The sequence below is a fragment of the Lactuca serriola genome, chromosome 5 (genome assembly GCF_051521515.1).
Source record: "Lactuca serriola cultivar US96UC23 chromosome 5, Lser_US96UC23_V15, whole genome shotgun sequence".
Taxonomy (NCBI): Eukaryota; Viridiplantae; Streptophyta; class Magnoliopsida; order Asterales; family Asteraceae; genus Lactuca; species Lactuca serriola.
In genome coordinates, this window is record NC_136412.1 from 276,459,754 (window position 1) to 276,481,465 (window position 21,712).

General features: G+C 37.0%; 1 protein-coding gene across 1 annotated transcript; it reads right to left on the reverse strand.

Annotated features, from left to right (window-relative positions):
* Window positions 1–12,475: 12,475 nt before the first annotated feature.
* On the reverse strand, window positions 12,476–16,423 carry LOC145054383 (phospholipase D alpha 1-like). Its single transcript, XM_079002551.1, has 4 exons — window positions 16,243–16,423; window positions 15,885–15,994; window positions 13,160–15,059; window positions 12,476–13,092 (listed from the first exon to the last, which is right to left on the reverse strand). Exons 2-4 carry the CDS (start codon window positions 15,978–15,980, stop codon window positions 12,659–12,661), a joined length of 2,430 nt encoding a protein of 809 aa, XP_078858677.1. The 5' UTR covers window positions 15,981–15,994; window positions 16,243–16,423; the 3' UTR covers window positions 12,476–12,658.
* Window positions 16,424–21,712: the final 5,289 nt, after the last annotated feature.

Genomic DNA, 21,712 nt, shown 5'->3' on the forward strand with positions numbered 1-21,712 from the left:
CTTCAACATGACTGGTACGCCTCACCGGGCTTTCAGCCTATCTAGAATGTTCTTTGGGCCTTCGGCTTTATTAGTACACCTCTCGGGCCTGCAATATATCTGGGACGCCGTGGGTCTTTTGGCCTTCAGTCTACACTAGTCCACCTCAACCCAAACACACATAAACCATGTCGACATATACATAACGTATAAGCATACATATAACTAGTCAACAGACAATTAGAAAGATCTTACAGATCACTAAGCATAACATCATCCTATATACCAAGATGCAGATCTAACAGATCACTATAGCATACCAACATGCGATAAACCAGGATAACAATCGAATTGGCCGACCTTGGTGCATTCGACCATAAAGTACAATGAGGAAAACTCACCTTGCAAACTGAACAGAAGCTGATGAGGTCTCGACTCCGAATCACAACTCTCTAACCGACACCTATTCCCCCTAGAAGACCAAGGTTGTGACATCCCCATTTTTACAGCCAGAAAAGACCGATTTTGTTTATGCTTGTTTGAAAATCAGAGTAACATTTTAAATAAAAGTGTTGCGGAATTTGTCCCAAAACAAATTATGATGAAGATTTATCAAAAGCATTTCCAATGAAATGTATTTCATTAAAAGACTCGGGATGTCATGTTCGATACAGATCAAAAGCATAAACAATACAATATAAGCCTTACTACATTATTTCATATCTACAGGCCTATATTTGTAATCCCTCATCCAAAACATCACGTCTATGCTCGAGCGCCGCTACCTGTAATACATGAAACTGAGTGGGTCAGGCTTGGGAGCTTGGTGAGCACATATGGTTTTCAACTGACAATAAATAAGTTTATTAATTTCGTCAATCAACAGTAACCCGATTACCCGTTCCTGTTATTCTCACTTTACGTCCCTAAACACCTATCATAAGGGACCTAGCCTAAGGATCATCATCGGGATGGACAATACTACTAAGGGGGTTCCTCAGTAATAAATGTCCTAAAGGAAACCATGAGGGGATGGAGTACACCGGTGAACACATCGTTCACAAACACCTACAAGTTGCGAGCCTGCTAGTGTTCCACTGGACTGTCTAGAAGAGTCCGTGGTTGTCATCCATACTCCGCTAGATGACAAAATCAACAATAACAACATCGAGGCCTCTCATCATTTTATCACACATCGTCTATTACATCTACCCATGTTTTACCCCAACATTTTTGTGACAACCGTCAAATTCAAGTCAAGTCAAATCAACAAGTCAAACTGGTCAATCTTGTATAATACTTGTATAATTAAAAGTTATTCTATGAAAACATACATTTGTATGTCAAGAATTCGAATGTCTCTTTAAAACTATGTGTTTATCAATCTGAAACCCTAAGAAGGGAGTTAAACGCATCAAAACATGACTATGGACCCTTTTAGGGACTTAAAATAATCATAAACGAAGTATAATGGGGTCCACGGACCTTGCATTGCAAGATTATTCGATGAAAATGGCTAAAAGTGAATCTCTCTCAAATCTCTCCCAAATCTCTCTCAAACGTTTTATAATCATTCGGGTCATCCCGAACCTTAAATTGGCCAAAAACTGCTTGAAACGAGGAGTTATATCGAAAAACAACTAATTAGGGCCGAAACCCCTCTTAGGAGCCGAACCTCTTAGGAACCGAACCTCTTAGAGCCGAACCCTCTCAGAACCGAGCTTGTCAGAAGCGAGTCTGTCAGAACCGAACTTCCGAACCGAAGTATGCAAGCAAACCGAGCCTCCTACAGTCGAAATAGACCGAGCCCTCGGTCTATTTCGCTTCCATAGCCATTTCGGATCGAGCCTCGCAGACAACAGAAGCCGAGCCTCGCACCTTCGGTTCCCCCGCTTCGCACCTTCGTTCCCTTACTCCTCCTCTCGGTTCCTTCTTTCCCTTCTCTCAGTTCTCACTTCCTTAGAGCTGAACCTCGCAGGTTCGGTCCATATTGTCCGGTTTTCGACCACTTTCGCCCCCTAAGCCCGTTTTTGACGGGATTTTTTCACCAAATTCATTTTTTTACCATTTTTAACCCCCAGAACTCATATTTTATTTATTTCTCAAGGATTTATTAATTAAAAATCATTATTTTATATTAAGAGGATATTTACCCCACAAGTGGGTAAAATGTGCCCACTTGCCTTCCATGTGTCATCCTCTCATTAGCCTAACCTTATCCACATCATACAAACCAAGGTAAACATCATTTCAACCTTGCTACTTGCTCCAACAACCTCTATATAAAGAAATCCCTGGAGGATTTCTTTGTTCACTTTGATCAAATCAAACACTTATACACTTCTCAAACCACCTCAAGAAAGCTCTTTTCTCTCTACTTCCCACCACTTTGTGCTAGTGTTCTTGAGCTACTACTTCACTTTTGGTAATTATTCCATCTAAACTCAAGTGTTATTCCATGTTTTCAAAACATACTTGAATCATCTATACACATTTTAACACCAAAGAATCGTTCTTAGGATCATCCAAGCTTTCACGTGTTCATCAAGTGTTCTTGACTTGATACTCCTCATCATCGACCTTCCGTTCTTCAAGAATCACTCAAGGTGAGTTCATACCCCTACATTTTTTAGTTTTATTTAGTTTTCAGTGGGGGGGGGGGGGAGGGAATACAAGTTAAAACACCAAAACATATTTGAAACTTAACTTGACAGTTTACAACTGAAAAGTTGTGACCTGTTCACGAACTGTTTTACCCAACTTAAACTTAATATGTTTCAAAACTGTTCAATATGCAAATATTTTAGGTTTATACCTTTAAAATGACTACTTGAACATCTCCATACGATGTTTCTACAATTTATAGTGATTTTTACAAAACTGCCTGTCACTGCAGCAACGTATTCGGACCAGTCTGTGAAAATGAATGTTTTCACACTGGTTTGAGACCACCAAAAATTATAAGAATTTTTATGAACATAGTAGACTCTCTTTCCAAACTCTCAGAGTTTACGGACTCAGTTTTCGACTTACGATGATTTTTTTATAAATATTCTAAAATAGGGATAATAGTGAGTAAAATTACCAAAAACAAGTTTAAGAGTTATTCTCACTTTGTAACATATCGAGCAAATTACCTAATACTAGGGTTAAGTATACTTAGTATTTTATTGACATTTTATTTCACTAAGGAATAAAAATCATAACTATAAAGGTTTTACATCATAACAAAACATTCATGTTAAACTATAATAGGTATAGTTTGTTAGTCACATTCACCTACACAAAAAGGAAAACACATACTTTTACAAACAAAAAGGGATTTTGGTTGCTTAATACGTAAACTTGTTAATGAATAAATTTGTGAGGTATTCTCCTTCGGGGTACTCCTAAGTACCACAGAAAAGTCATGTAGTTATAATCAGAATCTCTTGTAGGGAGAGCGTGATAGTTGTGTATTGATCTATATTGGGTCTGACAAACCCGCACCTAAACTGCTTGCAACAGCTAGACCGGCAGGTCTGTGGTGACAAGTGTCATAAAAATTCCGACGCCTGAAGAACGTCGAGTACGAGGTATTTGAGTTTTAGCATGGTTATAACAACTCACATGAGGTATTAACAAAACATAAAGTTTACGGAGACTTAAGAACCACACACACACACATACGCACACACCAAAAGGAGTTTTATGCACATTTAAAACCATGTATACTATTTTAAGAACGGGAATTTACTTACAAAAGTGGAGTCTTAATACATTAAAGACTACAAACTATCCTTTTGAAAATACAGAATCTACCAGGTTAAGCGTCATCACTGGCAAAGTGAGGACATCTTCAAACTAGTTTTCTTAATAGCAAAACTACACACTTGTAAACTACATATGGTGCTTATACTTACATATTTCGGCCTTGGTTCAATAAAGGCTATAACCCACTTTATGGAAAATATAGGATTTTCTGGAAACATTAGAGACTTAAGAACCACACAAAAAGGGGTTTTATGCACGTACAAAACTACATATACTATTTTAAGTATGGAGATTTACTTACGAAAATAGCGTCTTAGTAAACACGTAGTGGATCCGTTTGATCTAAAAACTTTACTAACAGGTACACACCGAGAAATCGCACCAGGAACATATTTTGCTTACTAGTCTTTCGAATTTTGAAACGTTCTTTAATAACATGAGAAACACAAATATAACTTGGTCTTAAGACTCTAAGGCAACCGTTCATTTTTCCAAAGAACAAAAGGACGTATCTCTTTTACAAAAAAATACTTATGCACTCACCATCTTTAATGCTGATACTCTTTCAAACTACTTGTATTCTCAGGAAATTAGTAAGTCAAGTTTGCATACAGGTTTCGAGAAGACGGAGCATCATAGTGCCAAGTCTTAGTTTTGTTGTTTGCTTTTGAAAGATAAACTTATGTAAAACAATTACAATGTAAACTATATGTTATTAATGAAATGGTTGTTGTTGCTTTGATTACAATTGTACAATTGTTGTGATACTGGGCATGATGTCCTCCCCCCCCCCCCCCCCCCCCCGAACGTTTCCGTCGTTCCGGTTTGGGGGTGTGACAATTTTTGTAGATATAAAATACATATACAATTTAAATCATTTAAAACATGTATAAAATCATTCATCCAACATAGATAGGAAGTATACATATAATATGCACACACAGCACGTAATTTATATAAAATACTTCATATCTATGTGTAAGCTGAAAGTGACTATGCACTCACTTGATAAGGTGGTGACTCGGCACTCGGACAATACTTCGTTATTGTTAAAACAATTTCCCTCGGACAAAACCTAGTATCAATACCACTAGGGTTTAGTCTAACGTTAACCGCGACTAATTAATAGTCTAGCTATTATTATTATTATATAAGCGTTAAACAACACTCTATATAACTCATAATAATAGCCCAAATAATTATTTTAAGGACCTAATAACATTACTATAATTATTTAAAAGCTATATTAAAAATTTCATAGGCGTATCTCACTTACAACGGATTTTAAAGAAAACCGGGCTTCACTTGGAGCAGCGTTTCGAAACCGAAAGACCCTTTTTCTCGGGACTCCAGGAGCCTCGGGGCTTCCTTCGGGTGCTAAGGGTTTTACCTAGGGTTTAGGGAGGCTTAGGGGAGCTAGAGAGAGAAAGAAATTAGAGAGAGAAAGAGAATTAGTGTGAAAAACTCGGAATTCTCAGCCCCCTTTTATAGCCTATGAGGCCTCGGACTACGCTGGGCATAATCCTTGGCTACGTTGGGCGTAGATCGGATAAGGGTGCCAGCTCGCATACAGCTGGCTCGCACTCGGACTCAGAAGGATAAGAAGCGAATGTACGTTGGGCGTACCAACCTCGGACGTGGGGTGTAATAGGGAGGGCTACGTGGCGAGATCCGAAGCGCGTTTCTTCATCAGCGATGGGTGGCCCAGATGCTACCACGTCACCAGCTCCTCACCAGGCTTCACAAGTTCGACTACAAACTTTAAAAATTCGTAACTTTCGCGTACTAGCTCCATTTTTGACGTTTTTTATATCCACACGAAGGCGGGAACGTACTCTACAACTTTCGTTTGGACTCCGTCGGCTGATTTTGACTTTATTTTAAAAGTTATATTATTAACAGGCCGGGACAGGATTGGCCTGTTAAAAATTCATAACTTCTTCATCCGACGTCTTTTTTCTTTTGTCTTTTTATCGTTAGGCTACAAATAACGAGATCTTCAATTCTCGTTTAGGTTGTGTCGGCTAAAAACCGTTGATCTAATATTCGAACTTCGGGTTGTACACTGTTAAGCCGAAACTTCGAAAAATCATAACTATCTCATACGAAGTCAGATTTGGGCGTTCTTTTTATGGACGCTCTTGGTTTAACGTATTCTACGAATTTCGTTTAGATCGCTAAGGCTAAAACTCGCTCTATCATAAATTCACTATTTACGCTTCCCGGTATCGTGTCGCTTTCATCGCGAAACTTCGACGGACCATAACTTCTTCGTTATAACTTGGATTTCGACGTTCTTTATATCTCCGGAATCTTTGTTTCGACCACTACAACTTTATGTAAAGATATAGGGTTTATCTCACACTTTTATTTTGACGCTTATTTTTATCCTTTTATTTATTATACATTTATAAATAAGTAATAAGCACATAAATACACATAATTCACATAGTTTTCAAATATATCATCTTTATTACTTTAAAAGAGTTACAATAGTTGAGTCAACCCAACCGAGTCAATGAAAGGGATGTACAGGATGTCACGTAGGTTGACCACCATCAGGGTGGTTGACCTCATATGCAGGGCGTACTCAGTGTACACGGGGCAAACCCTCGCAAGTCCAAAAATCCCATTATGAGCTTAATGGCTTAAGACCTTACATCCAAACTTCATATTGATGGGTAAAATACTCTTAGGAGTCATAAAGTCTCCAACTTTATGACCTAGCATGTCCAATAAGTGCTTAACACAAGGTCTTATTGTTGAGTATTTGAGATATTGAAACTGATTTGGCATATTTGGTTATTTAGGGAAGCCTTTTTAGGGTTAATCATTTTATGATTCCCTACTGCGCCTTTACAGTAGAAGTTCTTAATCGAACTCTTCTAAGGCATTGGTTTTATATTAGGCATAGATTTTATATTTATGGCATATATTTATTGTTCCTTATAAATAATCATTAGGTTTACTTTTGGTGTAAGCTTTTGACCAGATTAGGGTTTTCTCTGTATGTTAATCTCATAATCAATACATGAAAAACCTTTATCAGATTAGTTGCATATTGTGGTGATTGATTCTAATTGTTCTTGATATTCTGCATTCGTCATCTCAGAATTATTCCTAACAAATGGTATTCGAGCGGGTTCTTGTAGATCTCAGCGATTTTTGCAAGAATCAATCTTGTTTATGGTGATATTTCATCATGAATCTCACCTTGTTCTTCAAGTTTTGTAAGTTTCTAAAAAGAAAAGGTCTAATATCTCGTTTTTATTGAAAAATCTTGTTCAGATCTATTATCTTCTACTCAAAATGTCATATGATTTGTTCTTGAATCGTGTTCTGGAAGAAATTTAGCAGGTGCGTGACAAACTGCGAGTCACGCAGAGCCGTCAAAAAAGTTAGGCTGACCAGCGTCGTTCAGATCTTGAGTTTTAGGTTGGAGATTTTATTTTGCTAAAGGTGTCACCTTGGAAGGGTATCATTCGGTTTCAAAAGAGGGGCAAGCTGGGGCCCCGATTTATTTGACTGTTTAGGATTTAAGCCTGAGTTGGCAGGGTCGCTTATCGATTGGATCTTCTGGATGAATTGAGTCAGATCCATAACACCTTCCATGTGTCTCAGCTCTGGAAGTGTGTATTGGATGAATATGCAGTTATTTCATTGAATGACATTCAGGTGGATGAGAGCCTGAATTATGTTGAGAAGCCCATTGCAGTTCTGGATAGAAAGACTAAGGCTCTTTGTAACAAAGAGGTGAAGCTGGTGAAGGTGCAATGGCGGCATCGAAGAGGCTCCGAATGGACCTGGGAGCCGGAGGACGAGATGAGAAAGCATTATCCTGATCTTTTCACATCGGCAGACTTCGAGGATGATGTCTAGTTCAAATGGGGGAGACTTGTAATGCTTGGTTTAGGTATGAGCATATTCTTCAAATTGTTTGTGTTTTCTAGTCGGGACTCGATGAGTTGGAAGCTCCAACTCGACGTGTCGAGAGGGCGTTGGCCGCAGAAGTTAATGAACCAACTCGGCGAGTTGAGGTGCTTCAACTCGGCTAGTTTACAGATGGGAAGGAGGCCCTAATTTTAAGGGTGTTGCACCCTATTTAAAGGCCTTAAGTCCCTTGGTTGGCCTCCTTACCAGCCTCCTCTATCCAGAAAACCCTAATAACGTGCATCATCTTATTTTGTGAGTATGAGAGCTTGTGGAGGGTCTTGTGTTGATCTTTTGTACTCTTTTGAAGAAGCTTTGAAGTTGGAGGTGAAAGCTTGGAGGGAAGACATAGATCCAGAATTTCCCCACTTGTTGCAGTCTTTTGGAGGTATCAAGTTTATACCGTGCTTTGTTATCGTTTAGATCTCTTTGTTTTAAGGTTTTATCTTGATTTTGGGCTCATGGGTAGATTGTCCAAGAAGTTGAGTGTTCCAGGGGTTGTTATGTGAGATCTGACCCTGTTATGGCCCTTTTTGACTTAAAGTTGCAAGCTTTACTAAGTTCTAGGTCCTATTCATGCAATAAGTTCCTTTTAGCCAATCTTGAGCCCTAGGATTTCTTTTTAGCATGAATGGACATAAGTTGGAAACTTTACGTGATTTTCCAGCCTTTGGATGTCGGATCTGTATTTTGGGACTATGTTTTGAGAGTTCAAGGGCTTAATGGGTCAAGCCTCACTCTAATGAGTTTAGTGTTTGGGTTTGACTCATTTTGGATGGTCCCTAAGGGTAAAGTTGGAAACTTTACCCTTTTAGACATCATTTCAGAGGAGATCTGAGACTTGGAGTTCCTAGATTCGAGGGAAACAGCTTGATGCATTAAGCTGTTGGATTTCTGGCTAGCTCGGCGAGTTCATTAGTGAGCTCGGCGAGTTGATGGCAGTGTTCCCGATCTGTGTAGTTAATGGAGAAACTCGACGAGTTGAAGGACAACTCGAAGAGTTGGGTCAACTCGAACCGTTCACTTTGACCTTTGACTTTAGTCTTTGACCAAGTTTGACTTATAAGGGGTTTTAGGTCATTTTGAGTTGTATTTAAGGAATTGTTTCTGTTCAGGGGTTGAGTAGAGCTGATAGTCGGAGTCGGGGCCTAGTCAGTTATCGTTCAGTATTCAAGGTGAGTCTTCTCACAACAATCATGGGTCAAAGGCACCAAGGCAGACCCATTAATTGTTATGCGATGAGTTGTATTGGAATATGGAATTGTTTGCTATTTGATCTATATGTGGACTTATTGTAGACCATGGAAGGAGCCCATGGCATTTGGTAAGACCATGGAGGGAGCCCATGGCCCGGGGATATAAGACCATGGGGGTAGCCCATGGCATTCCATTGAAGACCATGGAGGGAGTCCATGACAAACTTATATGTATGTATGCATGGTATTATGTGATTTTATGTTTGCGTGTTCGGGAAACTCACTAAGTGTGTGCTTACAATTTTTTTGGATGTTTCAAGTACATCTAGTTATAAGGACAAGGGTCCGGCTTGATGGCACGACGTGCATTCTCCAGTGTTTTCATATTTAGTTTTGATACTCTGATCTTTTAAAACATTATGGTCATGTAATGGGATTTCTGGAAACAATTGTGGTTAGTATTTATGATTATAAAAGTTGAAATTTCCTGTAAAATTTTGGGTTGTTACGGAAATGTTAGTGACATTTCAACTTTGTCACTAAAAGCTACTATTTACGGTATGCTCACAAAGTGGAATTTGAGTTTTGGCAACATTGACCGAAGGTTTGCTTTGTACTTGGTTGATTATTTAACTATTTTTATTTGTTTTATATTAATTAACTTTTCTTATAGTAAACTTTAGGTGGGCTTGAGAGTGGTACGTTTTTAAACCTTGTAGGTATCAAAACGACCATATGATACTCGATGGGGCTCTCATTTTGCATCTATAGTAAATATCCATACCATATATCCTTCCATTTGTGAAGTACTTAAAAACCTTGATGATGATAATAATGATCGTGATTGTAAAGCTAAAGCAATTTGCATCTTAAAGTCATAAAAATCGATTGATTTTTTAGTTTTGTCTACACTGGATGGTTGATATAGGAGTCACAAAGCATTTGAATACAAAATTAGAAAGAAAAGACCAGGATATCGTAAATTCCGTGAATCATGTAAGTAACTTTAAAAAACATTGAAAGAAATGAAGGATGTAAGATTTGAGCCACTTTTAGGAAATGTTACTTTGTTTTGTGATAAATATGGTGTTCAAATCATGGATGTAAAAGATGCATATTATAAGGGAATCGGTCGCCGAAGAGGTTCACATTTTAGTAATGTGTCATGTATGCTAATACCACGTTGATTTTTTATTGTGTTTTGTCATTCTTGTTATTTACAGGTTACCAACTTACACCACTATCATGTTGATGTATTTAAGGCGGATATTGACATGCAACTTCAAGAGCTAAACCATCACTTTAATGAATTCAACACAAATTTTCTTCTTTCTATTGTTTGTTTGTACCCAAGTGAATCATTCAAAGCCTTTGATTTAGATAAATTAATGGAATTGTTGCACTTCATTAGAAAGGATTTCCAACATAATATGATCTTTGAGTTCTTGAATTGGAACTTAAAAAAATACATTAAGGATGTATGAGAAAATAATCGGTTTAATCAGTTGAAGAGCATTGAGGACTTTGCCAAAAATATGGTCGAAGGAAAAAAAACATACAATCTTTCCTAAGATTCATCTTCTCTTGAAACTTGTATTGATCTTACCTTTGCAACATCAAATGTGGAACATGCATTTTAGTAATGAAGTTGATAAAAAATGATACACACAACAAAATGAGTAATCAATTTCTAAGTGATAATTTAATGTTATATATTGAAAAAAGTGTTTTTGAAAGTATTGATAATGACATTAATATATTTTAATGTATAAGACCTCGTTACAATCAATTGGAAGAACTTTAATATAACTATTGGTACATGTTTAAAAATATACGATCCGACCTGCCATTTATTTGTATTTTATTTTTATTTCTATCGGTTTCACTTAAATAAAAATCATGCAATTTCATGTTTTAGATTCGCAATTGTGTATGAGGGACAGTTTTTTTTTATGACTTGGGAGGAATGGATAACGTTTCTTTATATAGTTGATAGACAAGGTCGACCAGGGTAGGCCCAGCCTCCCCCCCTCCCCCCCTCCCCCCCCCCCCCCCTTAATTTTTTTTTAAAATTATTTAAAAAATTATGTGTGCAAGCTCCCTTACCTCTTTCTCAAACCACTGCAAGTTCCATTCTATCACGTTTTTCTTAAGGAATTCATTTCAAAAGTTACATGTTGGCCCCTTCAAATTTAGAAGTTAAATTCTTTTAGTAAGTTAGTTTTCATATTTTACACCTTAAATTTTATAAATTTGCACAATTCAATTTTTAGCTAATTTAATTTAGTTTTTAGTTTAACTTTTTCAATTTATTTTTCTTATATATAAAAAAAATTATACCTAGGGACCAATTTTCTCTTTTTACATAGGGTCTTCAAAATGATATATATATATATATATATATATATATATATATATATATATATATATATATATATATATATTTGGCTCCGCCCTTGTTGATATATATATATATATATATATTTGGCTCCGCCCTTGTTGATAGATATCCCTCCCTTGCTTGAGAATATGATAATTGTCCGTTTTCATTCTTTTCGTTTACAACTCGAGTACATGTACTCTCAACCGTTGATCAATTCGCTTAATTGAAACACTTAATAGGCAGTCGTAAACCACTCTAGACATGTTATAGAACATTGATTATTTTTTCACCTTGATTGTGCATAATCAATCATGAAATCTAAGAATCACTTTGTTGTGTCGTTCATAATAAACGTAATTCTGAAGGGTAAACGTCATCATGAGTCTCATGGCCAACATGGGGAATAAGGAACTTTCATGAGATCTCATATATAGGAACTTGAGATCTCATATATGAATTATTACCTCCTTATATCGCTGAAAAACCACACTTTCTTTCTATACCGAAAACTACTACGGTTGTTGCCAACACAACGCCTAATGTAAACTCCAAACATATGACATTTTTTATTGGGTTGAATTATGATGAGATTTTAAAATGAAACGAATAATATGGTCATAAAGAGGGGTAGAATGTAGTCGTTTGTACAAGTTGTTGATCAACTTCAACTAGAGTTGTTATATATCTGGTTGCGTTTAAGCGGCGGCTGTAGACCATATAATCGTGGGTGGGTCGGGTCTATTGTAATGATAGTTTGATGTGGGGTTGGTATTTAAAATCAAGCAACTTTGGAGAGTCCGAACGTGATCTATTTTGCCTATTCTTTTAGTGTTTTATCTTCTTCACATGGGTGGAGCTTATAGGAATAAAATTAATGGCAATCTGGCTATATACATAACAGATAACAATATACTTATACTTTCATTCATTAATTTATTATATCATTTTATTTTCATTCTCTGTATCAAACCATTGTAATTTTATTTTTTTTATTAAAACATTATACTTGAAAACCTAACAATAAGTTAAAAGAAATTTTAAATTTTATTATTAGAACATTGTATTTTAATTTTTTTTTTTTTTTTTAAATTTACCCTGTACACAGATAAGCCTTCAATACCTAGGTATATTTTTCATAATTCAATTTTAAAATAAAAGTAAGATATTACGATAATTAAAAAAAATGTATATTGTTATACTTTGTACTTAACTCTGAATTTCATAAACAAGGAAAAAAAAAACAAGACGTTGCATTGTGCACCAATAGTGCATAAATATTACATATGAGAGCACACCTAGTATAGTTGAAAAAAAAAACATGAAAGATAATATAATGTTATTGTTGAGTGAGGTAAGCAAACAAGATTAGAATTTTATTCAAACACAAACACGTAAGATCAACAGCAATATACCTTGTTTAAGTAGTTAGAATCGAAGGAAGGTAATCAGATTTCACTCCAAGAACACGCGCATTCGTATCCGGGAAAAACTCCGCTCCGGGCAGTTCGGTCACGTCTCCTTCACTAGTAACACCGACCGGATAACGAAGCAAGTGACCAGGGAGATCAGTTTCAAGAGTCTCATCAGCGTATAGATCCCAGTATTTATCCGCAATTTGGTTAACTTTTTTCACACACTCAATGTTCTCTGGATGCTGAAAGCTGTCATCAAGCATGCCAAGATGCTCATACCATAACGCCATACGGAAACCATGAACTTCACCCCTTGCGGGTGTGCGTGTAGCAAGATGATGAGGTTGGTAAGCTCCCATTGCTATTTCAGAATCCCGTGCCCCATCCATTGATCGTTGATTAATGTTCGCAGATCCCACTATTATATATTCGTCATCAACTGCAATAAATACAATAATGTTAGTTATATTTTATTTTTTTAGTTTTTGGTTCAATTTGTTGATTACCTATCATCATTTTGGCATGGACGTAGATCATAAAGCGTCGGGCTTGTTGGGCTTTATGGTAATTTGATTCCGGCTCCGGAGCCTCCGAAGGTTCATACTCACCATCCTTTTTCATTTCACGATTCCCAAGGCAAAAGAATGTGAGGTAATCTCTAGGGTCGTCTTCAAGCCCTTTGTTTTGTAAAGCTTGAATAATATCTTTATACATCATCTCCATCGTCCTCCTTTGCCAGTCAAGTATCGCCTGAACGGAAGCACTCTCCGGGATCCCCTCCGGCCACATCGGAACCACAACATAAACGGTAAACTTCTCTCCGGCGTTGATCTTGCTCGCAATCTTTAACGAAAGTTCTTTTGGGATTAAATGTAACGCTCCCACATCTTCAACCTTGATATCATCGCAATTCCATCCGAAAGAGCTTCCTAGAAAATACTGATTCTCGATGTAAATAAAGTTCTTCGCTCGACGAATCGCGTGGATGTAAGCATCTTGAATACTCCGATCGATTATGTTATCTTTCCCGCTCACAAGTCCCGATTTCGCCGCCTCTTCTGGCGTCTCCGGAAACCCAAACGCAGCACCACCGTCGATCGACCGGAATAACTGGACGTTCCATGTTTCTTCGTCGTCAGGGAGCATGACGGGAGACGGCGGGATGATGATGTCATCAAGCTCTCTAAAGTTAACCAGAATGTTCTTCCCACCTTGTTTTTTCCATCGTTGTTCGAAGTTGAACAAAACATCCCACGCGATTTGACCTTCGAGTCGCGAATGGATGTCGTGCCATGGCTCACGTGGCCCACCTTTCGTGATGCTCCCGTCGACGTAGTTAGGCTGGTGGAAATCGCCGCTGTGAGCGGTGTCCAACGTTCGGAAAAGAGAATGAAACGGCGTATCGTAACGTCCGTCACACAGATCAAGTCCACCGACAAAACTCACCACGCGCCGCCTTTCTGTATCCCCATTCGGCATTTCAGCATCCACGACTATAATTTTCTGGTGGTGAGTGAACATTGTTGAAATTTGAAGGTCCTGAATGAAACTTCCACCATCATCTGGATTACGTGGACATAAAACGCAATTCACTTCACAACCATTGAAAAAGTTTTCAGTGTCTTCATCATGAGTCGCCATTAATCCATCTTTCTTCAACACATCGACAGAAGTTCTGTCGTCCCACACAAGCATAAGCACCTTAACACCTTCGCTTGCTTTCTTCTTCAAAAGCTCACCGAGTATGACGTCACCTCCTTCCTTTTGTCTCCTTGAATCCCTTATCAAAGAAATCTCAGTGTAAACAGACCACCCAGTGATATAAATGAAGTGTTTCGCATTTGTGATTGCATCAAACACATCTTCCCAACATCTCTGTGGTTCGTAATACTTGCCATTGGAAAGGGGTATTTTGGGGATGAAATTATCAGGGACATGAGCGTCTTGATACAATGAAACCCGACAACCTTGTCTCTGAGAAAAGAAAGTATAGGGGACTCCGGGATACTTGGAGCTTTTGATTCCGTGATCCCAGTTACGATCTTGGGTGACATCGAAGTAGTGTAGTTTGACATGGATTTTTGAACCGGATTCAATCGGGTTTTTTTCATCATCCAAGATTTCAACCCATCGATCTACTTCTTCTCCATCTAGAACCTCTTCGATAGGAATGTAAGCTCTTCCGATTAGGGTTGCACCAATGGGGTTATCGTCTTTTACAGTGAAGATTACGTCAGAAGCTAAATGGGCACAGTAAATGTGGAAAGATTCATTCCATTTTGGGTTTTCTGGTTCGTTTTCTAGTAATCTTGTTCGACCTACTCTGCATTTGTCTAGATCGATTGTTGCGTACATTTTTGGGGTTCCTTTCCCGAATCCAACTGTCTCCTCTATGTTGGACATCAACTGCAAGAAGAATGCATCATTGAGAAATTTCACTAAAATATGGATGGATAAATCGCAAATGTTTGTGTATATTCTGATTTTGATAAGTTAAAAGAATTAAACGTGAAAGGTAGAACTGTTACTCGATTGTATACAGGTAATAAGCCAATTAAAGAAACAAAATCTTATACAATAACAGAATAAAGCAAGAAAAACTAAAAACAGAACAAGGAAAAAGGTAAATAAAAGCAGGAAAATGAGAACAATGAGGATATGATGTTAAACGAAGAGGGATTTCTTTATAATTTAAGTTTCCCTTGTTTGTGTAAAAAATTGTAATATATTTTCACTTGATGAGAAGAATAATTCAAATTAAGAAGCAAATTGTGTGAATAAATTATACTTGCACATACACGACCAGAATCATTCAAATTAAGAAACAACGTGTCTGAATTAAAATATCTATAACTGAATGTATGATTGAACGAATTTAATGTCACTCTCAGAGGGTCCAACAATCATCTCAATGATCATCCAAGAAAATCACGTATCAAATCTCATCCAATTGTCAAGAAACTAAAAAGATGAAACTGTATTCGTTTGTCTTTATGTTATTATATACTGCCGAACTAGAAGAATAGCTATGTGATCTCTAAGCCAGGAACTAAATAAGTAAATATGCATCTGATCCTGTTATTCAAAATAAAAACAAATTAACCAACATAAAGTTCGATATATGTTGCCTACATTGAGAAAAGGATGCGATTATGCGAAGTTTCAATCGATGTAGAAGAATGAAATTGACATCCCAGATTCAGATAATAATAAAAAAAACTTAGAATATACCTTCCCGAATAGATTACGCCCACCGCCATAGCCATGAATCTGATCAACCTCGTAGATCGTGGCATGAAGAGTTCCATGGAGATGTGTCCCTGCCATTTTCTACCCTGCGACTGCGAGCACAATAACGCGATTTAGTTCGTAAGTTCAAATCGCAACTATAAATCCGTACAACAAACAAACAATTATAGAAAACGCGTATTCGCACCAATCCAGACTGAAATAACTTGGAAATATCACGATTTACAGTGATATCGCCAGATCAAGTGATTTAGTCGGACCAAGTCTTAGTACAATTAAATTGAATCCATGGAACATATGAACTAATCAATGAAAGGGATGATGTAAATGAGTAGCTTACTCTGACAAAGAAATCAGAAGAGATCTGAAAGGTGAGAATGTGATCGGAAACTTGACTGATGCAAGTATTAATTGGGAGGAGACGGAGCTTGAAGGAGACCGCTATCCGTGATTGCAGCCGTTAAAAGGCTCAAAGCTCGTCAACGGAAAAGGTGAACTTTGGGGAGGATTGTTCAAAAGGTAGGCATGGGGTGTTATATATAGAGGGATATTCTATTATTATTACATAAAATTAAACAATAAAGCTAGTACGGGGACAATGTATTACTTCGGTTTGTGAAAATGAATATACAGTAAAAATTCAATACATTAACATTATTAATTAATCAATCAAATCAATTTAAAACGTCGGAATTTAAAGTGATTAACGTCAAAAAAAAGGTTGTACACTTTTACAATGGATTTACATGCACGAGATTATAACAAAATCTATTTTTTTCCGTTTAATTTTTTTAGGCCATGTTTTTTATCGAAAAAAAAACCGAATATATTATTGTTCATGATTTTTCGTCTTTTTTCCATACAAATCTATATTGATATATAAAAAAAAATTCAAAAAAACTCACTTCATTTGCGTCCAAATTAAAGTCACTTCATTTGGGGAATTACTACAAACTGTATAAACAAGAAAATACAAATTAGAACATGAAATCCTCGTCCAAATTAAAGCAATCAAAACCTAAAAAATCAAATTAACCATGATTCGACCAAATTCGACTTACGCACGTAGTCTCAAACCATGAAAATGAATTCTATATAAGAATTCAAGGTATTAATTCTCAATTCCAAGCACAAAGAATAAGAAACTTTTAATAACATGTTTATAATTGACCAAATCTGAACTAAAAATACATCAGGTATAACTGTTGAATTTGTCAAATAGCAATCAAGAACAGTGATATGGAACCCCAACAGAAGAAGATCAACAGAAAATGAACTCAACTGAAGAACTGTTGGCTGACTTTTGCTTGATGCTAGTTTGAAGAATGTAACACCTGAAATCTTGAAGAGAAATTGTTGAGAATAAGCTTTATTTGATTTGAAATCGACGAGTTAGAGGGGCCAACTCGGCGAGTTTATGATGGAAGATTCACGGGATTAAATGAGCAAACACGACGAGTTAAGGTGCCTCAACTCGGCGAGTTGGTGGCTGGGAAGGAAACCCTAATTTTTAGGGTGTTGCACCTTATTTAAAGGCCTTAAGCTCCTTTGGCTTGCCTCCTTAGCAGCTTCCGTTGTTGTCAAAACCCTAAATCGAGCTGTAGCCTCCATTGTCAAACATTTGAGCCTTGGATGAAGTGTGGTGGTCATTTTGTGCATTATGAAGGAGTTAGAAGATCTTGAAGTTCTAAGCTTGGAGAAGGAAGTCTTGGATCCAAAATATCTACCCATTTTACAAGGAGTTTGAGGTTTCAAGTTTTTATCTTGATGGCTAGATGTTTAGATCTATCTTTTGGGTTAAGTTGTTACGCTTTAGCCATGGGTTGGATGAATGTTTGGATTAGGACGTCCTAAAGAATTATTTTTTCAGATCTCGGGTTGTCATGGACTCTTTTGGCATAAAGGTGCCAACTTTATAGATTTAAGGACTTCTTGTTTGCATTAAGTCCCTTATTAATCCCTTCTTGATCTTTTGAGCTTCTCCTAGGCATGCATGAATGTAAAGTTGGCAACTTAACATGGTTTTCCAGTTCTAGGGTGTCAGATCTGCAATTTGGGGCTTTATCTTTGGAGATTAAGTGCTTAATGGTTAAGCCCTCACTCTTTTAAGTATAGGGTTTGGGTTTGAACCCATTTCGGTGGTTCCTAGGGGTAAAGTTGGAAAATTTACCCTTTTAGATCCCATTTTGGTCGAGACCTGAGCTTTAGAACTCTTGGATTCAAAGAAGGCGGCTTAATGTATTAAGCTGTTGGGTCTCGGGTGAACTCGGCAAGTTGGTTGGTCAACTCGGCGAGTTGTTTTGGGTTTCCCCGATTTTGAGTTGTTGTAGAACTTGATGAGTTGATTAGACAACTCGGCAAGTTGGGTCAATATGGATTATGGATCTTGTTCTTTTGGCTTATGTCTTTGACTAAGTTTTCCCCAAGGGGTTCTTGAGGTAATCTAAATCGTATCTAAGGAAAATATGGGCCTAAGATAAGGCCCATATGGGACTGGGACCAATTTGGAAAATTGGGCCATTAGTGGGCCTTTGTGGATCCTTTGGTTTTGCGCTTGAGAGTTTGAGTTACTAATGGGCCATCAGAACATAAAGTGTTGGATTAGAGAGAATGGTTGGGCCTTAAGTGTGACAACCCGGAATTTTCATTCGGTCAAAACCTAGAAGTCAATCACTTCTTATTATAAGTTAATGTCATTATTGCTTATTTTAACAAATTTAGAGTTCGTTTGATTATTTTAATATTATTCTTCAAACGAACGGGTGTAAGAAAGTGCCGTCTTGGGTTTTGAAATTTAAAAACCGCAAACACCTCGCGTCTTAGAAGTTCCCGGCCAAACTATTTTGTTTGGGTCAAAAAATCATCCTAAAAATCCGTAAACTCATGCTTATCCATGAGTTTACTCCCTAAGTCTAGTCAATATGTGTTTACTCCCCATTATTCCAAAAGAGTAAACTCAAGAAAACCTCTCAAGTAGCAAACTAGAAACAATTCAAGATCTTCAAAGTTGTAAGTGTTCTATCCATTTCAAGTTGATTAAAAACTTAATCTAGTGTTTGTGCATCTATTCATCCATTCATTTTTGTGTTTTTGATTAGATTTCCAAAAACACCAAGAACACCAAGAACACACACCAAGTGTTCTTGGACTTTTAGCATATTTTAAGCTTCCTTATAGTAAGTACTTCAATCCTTGAGTCTTATTGAGTTAGAATTACAAGTTAGCATCAACAAAATATGCCAAGAACACATGGAACAAGGTGTTCATGGTTCAAGAATGTTCTTGGGCCGTAAACACTATATAAGGCACCAAAGTGTGCCTAAGTCATAAATCTAAGCCCTAGTTGGATGTTTAAGCCTTCCTTGACATGTTTGAACCTTTCCTTGATGGGTTTAAGCCATGAAAAACACCAAATAATGCCATGATCATGTGTTTATGGTTTGGGGAGCTCCCAAAAATGTAAACACCATTTAGTGTGTTTATTTGGGCCATATTCCTACCTTAGGCCTAAAATCTAACATAGAAAATTACCTTGATGAGTTAGGGACTTGAAAACATAACAATACCAATTTCCATATGGGTTTAAGGTAGTAAACCCAAAGGGAAATGACCATAAGGCCGTAAACACCTAACAAGGGGTGTTTTGTTGCCCTAGTCCCTTCCAAAGTCCAAACCACCAAGTAGAAATGCTTCAAAGGACTTGCAAATCCTCAAAACAACTTATGGTCAAAAGGAAAGGAGTTTATGACCGTAAACTCATTAGGTCAAGGTCATGAAAACCGTAAACTCTAAGGGAGTTTACCCTTGAACCCCAAACACAATAGCAAGGTCCTTTAGCACTTAGATGCAATCCTTATGACTTGTAGCACTTAAATAAGGTGTTTTACATGCCTTAGGATGTCTTAAATTTGTCAATTAGTGATTTAAAGTCTAATTGGATACATATATGTGTGATTATATGTTAACTAGGATCATTGAGTGTGAACAAGTCTTCACTTGTCACCTAGCTATCCTACATCATTCAGTTCATCCAAACCACCATCTACATGTGAGTTCATACCCCTTAATCAATGTTTAAATGATTTTAAATGCTTTAATGGGGGGGGGGGGAATATAAGTAGAAAACATCATGTTATTAAATCTTTTATATGTATTTATAACTGTGTTTTCATCCAGCAGATTTCACATACTTCAAAATGTGATGCATGAAATGGTTTTCTATCTTAAAAATACTTTGTTATCAAATGTATTACTTTTGAAATGTTTATTAAAATGACATCAAGTCATTTTTAATTATTGTTCAAAACTCATAGATGTTTTACAAAACCATTTTTACCTTCTTGAACAAAACTATATCTATACACTTATGTAGCAAGGGTGTATAAACCTTGTGTAGCAAGGGTGTATAAACCTACTTGAACAAACAATTACCTTCCAGTTAACTATTATAGGGATAGTTAGAAGAAACAAAACATTATTCCTATTACAAGGAATTACATCAGAGTCAGTTCATTCATGAGTCTATACTATACATTAGATGTTACATGGATACACTTACATGAGTACGCTTACATGGATACACTTACATGAGTACGCTTACATGGATACACTTACATGGGTACCTTACATGAATACATTACATGAGTACCTTTACGTAGATACATTTACCTGTATACACTTACATGAATACTTGTATCTCGATTCACGAGTATGATTTATTAGACGGGACTAACCATTCCGAATCCCAGCTGTTAGCACCAGTGGTTGATGAACATCTACGGATGCCTACGGTTATTACTTATACTAGGAGTACCTTTACGGGACTAACCATTCCTTGGGCCTACTATTCGCTACAAAGGTTGATGAACATCTACGGATGCCTACGATTAATACTTATATTAGGAATACTTTTAAGGGACTAACCCTTCCTCCCACCTGCTGTAGCTACAGAGGACAATTGAACAATCTACGGATGTTCAAAGGTTATACATTTCGCTAATCGCGATGTCGTGTTAATCATAATACAAAAGGATAACAATTACATGAGTACATTTTCCTATTACTTTATTTTGTGATACATTCACATAAACGATGAGTTAGACTAAGTACTTTTAGTAATAGTCAAAAGAAAGGAAAAACTATCATTTTCACTTACAAAACATTCGGGTCTTGGTAGAAGACTACATTTCATACTAGTAGGAAATAAGGGATTTTCTAGGGTTTTTCATTACTTACATCAACTGTTTCATTTAAAGATTTATAGGGCATTCATAACAGTTTTCCAAAACAAGACAATGACACTTAAATACTTATGAATTCACCAGCTTTAGGCTGATACTCACTTTCAAAATAACTTGTATTCTCAGGTCACCAGTAGACAGGTATGATGGCCAGGTTTTGAGAAGACGGAGCACAGATAAGACTCGTCTTTTATTTTGATTGTATTTTTGGTGTCTTATTACATTGAAAGAACACACATGTATTAAAACTTTACTTTTAATGCAATGGATGATGTTGTTGCTTGTTTACTACTTTACACTGTTGTGATACTGTACATGACGTCCTCCACCCCGGAACGTTTCCGCCGTTCTTGGTTTTGGGGTGTGACATTAAGGCAAGGCCATTACTGATAGTCGAACTCAATTGGAAACTTTTGGCATATAATCATGACTCCCATAATACATTCTTTACATATATCAGATCTATATCAACATACTGAGGGTTGATCGTTTCCCCCAAGGGGTCTACCATGATTGTCCCAACCTTGACCACTTCCCCATAAGGGTCTATCATGGTCAAGCATATTAACC